Source organism: Phytophthora parasitica (genome assembly GCF_000247585.1).
Source record: "Phytophthora parasitica INRA-310 unplaced genomic scaffold supercont2.1, whole genome shotgun sequence".
Classification (NCBI taxonomy): domain Eukaryota; phylum Oomycota; class Peronosporomycetes; order Peronosporales; family Peronosporaceae; genus Phytophthora; species Phytophthora nicotianae.
The window spans coordinates 3,451,604-3,455,159 of record NW_008634126.1 but is presented as its reverse complement, the minus strand read 5'-3'; the positions used below and the strand labels follow the sequence as shown (position 1 = coordinate 3,455,159).

At 47.7% G+C, this 3,556-nt stretch overlaps 1 protein-coding gene across 1 annotated transcript; it reads right to left on the bottom strand.

The window, feature by feature from the left end:
* Window positions 1–35: 35 nt before the first annotated feature.
* On the bottom strand, window positions 36–3,417 carry PPTG_00946 (hypothetical protein; the record flags this gene model as incomplete). The annotated part of the gene is made up of 4 exons (XM_008892526.1): window positions 1,419–3,417; window positions 529–1,362; window positions 353–459; window positions 36–165 (listed from the first exon to the last, which is right to left on the bottom strand). Exons 1-4 carry the CDS (start codon window positions 3,378–3,380, stop codon window positions 36–38), a joined length of 3,033 nt encoding a protein of 1,010 aa, XP_008890774.1. The 5' UTR covers window positions 3,381–3,417.
* Window positions 3,418–3,556: the final 139 nt, after the last annotated feature.

Here is a 3,556-nt window from a genome sequence, read left to right as displayed (position 1 = left end):
TTTTGAGAGACCACTTGATGACCCATGTAGAGACTTTAGCGATCTACGGGTGAGATGTCCGCGACTGAGCGCTTGAATGCACGTAGCAGCTTCGATCTCCTCGAGGTTGTGGTCAAATGTGGTAAAGTATTGCCTCCAGAAGCTCTGAATGGTGCTAGCAGCGATCTGTTGGACAATCAAGATTTCTTCATCGACTGCAGCCTGATGAATTGCTGCTCTCCTTGCCTCGTAGTCACGGAAAACCTGCTGAATAGTGCGAGCTGCGATACTACGAACACCCTCGTCCACTGCTCGATGGGTATTTTGACGGTGGACGCGAAAGGATCTTTGAATTGTAATAGCAGCGGTATACACTCCAGCCTTGGTGCACTCGGTTAGTAGACGACTCTGACGACCACGTACAAGAGCCTGGATCTTGATCGCGCTAAGATCTTCCAAAAAGTCCTGTTCCAGCTCCATCTACGACGAAATATAGCAGAGTTGGTTAGAATATTGAGTCAGGAACCGGGAATTCGAGTAACTACTTACTGCTTGATTCAGACTGAGGATAAAATGTCTGTGCTCAATGTAAGCTCGGCTCAAATCACTTGCGTTCTTAAGTGCAATACTTTGACGGACGGCAAAGCTCTTGACGCACGCCTGGATTCGAGTGGCCGCAGCATTCAGGATTGTACCTTCGGCGATGTTGCGGTTTGTGCGTGGAGTTGCGGTAATTGAGAGCTGCTGGGGAGTGTGTGGTTGTTCCGCAACATTATAAGTTGAACGCGACGTTGTGGGTCGACCGTCTTGAAAGCTGCGAGTTGATCGCGGAGTTAGTTTTGCTGAGCGTGGTGAAGACTCTTTCCAATCTTCATCGTCATCATAGACGTCACTACGTGCACTTTGTTTTTCTCGTGCTTTCGTGGACATCTCGACTTCATTCGGGTCGATCAAAGATATGGATGAAACAGTTGAACTTCGTCGAGGTGGCTCTGGTTCTGACAGACGACTAAGGTTTAAGTGGGGTACGGAGACTGCGGGGTTTAGAGGAGGGGGCTCCGGAGGTCTCTGGTTAAGCAGCGTTTGGCTCGATCCCACCGACTTGACAGCAGCTCCAAGTACAACGTCAGCGATGGAAAAAGGTCGACGCTGAGGAACAGGAGATGGCTTCGCGCCTTCATCTTCGTCTTGGCTTTCGACTGCATTGGTAAGAGCTCGTCGCCATAATCGCTGGATAAGACAAGCTGCCATGTCCTCCACCTCTTCTTTCTGAAGCTCCAGCTGCAGTCTCTCTTCATCAAGTATCCTCTTCTCCATTTGTACTTTAAGATACTGTCGCACCTGCCGCTGGATCAAAGAAGCCGAGGCGTTTTCAAGCTTACCCTAAGCAAATAAAACGTGAGTAAACCACAGACCCATTATTACAGCAGTTGTGTTACCTGTTTCAGTTGCTTGACTTCTGTACGACAGCGTTGACCTCGAAAGAATGTTTGTAGCCGACAACATGCAGCTTCTCGGAATAATAACAACTGGGCATCGCGCGCTGCTATTTCAGATTCAAAAACATGAACATCTTCTCGAAGCTCCAGTCCATCGTCTTCATCCTTGTGTTTTGTCAGTGTCGTTGGTTTCATCTCGTTCGACTGGGTGGCATGTGACTCAACCTCGCGTAAGTTATCGCTTGAATCCCGTCTGGCTTGTTCAATTTGATCGCGAAGTTTCAAAGTAGCACTTCGTGGAGTTGATACTTTTGATCCCCGTTCATTGGCAGGATCAACTCGATCTTTTGCCGTTGGGATACGAATACCCACCCCATCTAGGTCTTCCTTAATGCTATCAGCAAGTTTTTTCATTCGACGAAGGTATTCCATGTGGCAAACACGTTGAGCTGGTAGATCCACATCGGTGTCATCGTCTCCGTTGTAACCAGTCTGAGTTACACTTGGAGATCTCTCATCAAGAGTACTAACATCACTGCCATTGGCTTCCCTGATATCCAATGATCTTTGAGAGCGACTATCATCCAAACCTCTGCGATGCCTTGATCCAACTGTAGCACTAGAGCGTTGTTTCCTCGAACTAATAGGCCGTACACGGTGCTTCTCCCGTTGATTGTTGCCTGTATAATTGTCGAAATCATCGCCACTCCCATCGTCATTTATCACACCATAGTCTTCGTCAGTTCCAATGAAATCGTCGTCTTGAGCTCCAAAGTACAGTTGTCCCTGTATTTTCTGTTGACGTTGTGTCTGATTCTTTCGTGTCGCTGCGTTGGCGCTTTGGGGTCGTCGAGTTTTCCGTTCTGGATTCGCAGGAGGTTGAAAATCATTGAGATCATGTTCCTTCTCCAATTTTTTCCAGTGTAATTCAAATGCATCCTCTGAATCACGAGACCCTCGTCGGTTGTTCGTACGTACTGGTTTAGCAGACATGGGTCGCTGTCGAATCGTTGCTGAAGCTGGACGCAGAGGTTTCCCACTTCCAGTGGCTGAATTCCCGTAGCGAAGTCCTGCTGTGGATGGTTTAGTGGCTTTATAGCAGTGAGAAGCAACCGTAGAGCTATATGACACATCTCTATCACCCTCGTTCATGCTTCTTGACGCATGTGCAGATCTTGGACGACTAACCGGACGTCTTCCATTATTTACTGTAGTCGGAATCCCGTTCTGTCGGATATTCGCAGTTTGCTGTTTCTTCTTGGCATCCAGGAAAATCTTCTTGAAAGATTCGCACAGTGCTTCGTTGGTCTCTTTGTATTTCCACACCAGCTGCAGAGCTTTCTTGTACCATTGCAAACTCGCTTCACCTCGTCCATTAAATTCCAGCTCCACTGCCAAGTTGTGGTACGCTACAGCGAGTGAGATAATCTTCTCTTCACGAGTCTTCGGATCTAATGCATCCTGATCTCTATCGTCTTCGTCTCGAGCCCCATCTTCGAGACTCACGAGCTCTTCTTGGGTATGGAAAATCGCAGCTTGTGCGTGTTCCAGTGCCAGATCGTGTCGGCCAAGTTGAGACTGAATCGCGCATAAGTTGAGGTGGGTAATGGATAGATTTTTCACGTGGGCTGACCCAGATCCGATCTGAGCAGCCTCTTTCAGATATTTTAGCGCAGATTTCAACTTGCCTAGCTTCCGATAGCAACAGCCAATGTTGTTAAATGTTAGAATCTGCAAAGCCTGGCATCGCTTAAAGTTTCCCGGTGCCACGATAGCCTCAGCCTTCCGTAACATAGCTAAACACTGATCAAATTGTCCTTGTGCGAGGTACTGCATGGCAACGGAATTGTAACTTAACATGACCTCGTTCAGTGCTTTATAAACCGCTGAACTATCCACACCGAACATGCGTCGCTTTAGCCACAAACTTTGCTCTAGGCATCCCAGGGCCTCCAAATCCATTTTTTTCTGCTTCAAACATGCCACCGTCGAGTTCAACATCTCCAATAAACTCTGATCACTATCGTGGTTTGACTTGCGGTCCAGATGAGCTCGAAGTTTACTTGGGGAGAAGTTTAATTCAGAAAAATCTCGAGAAGTCTTGTGCGATGGATTTCTCTTCGCTGAACGTGGTCGTG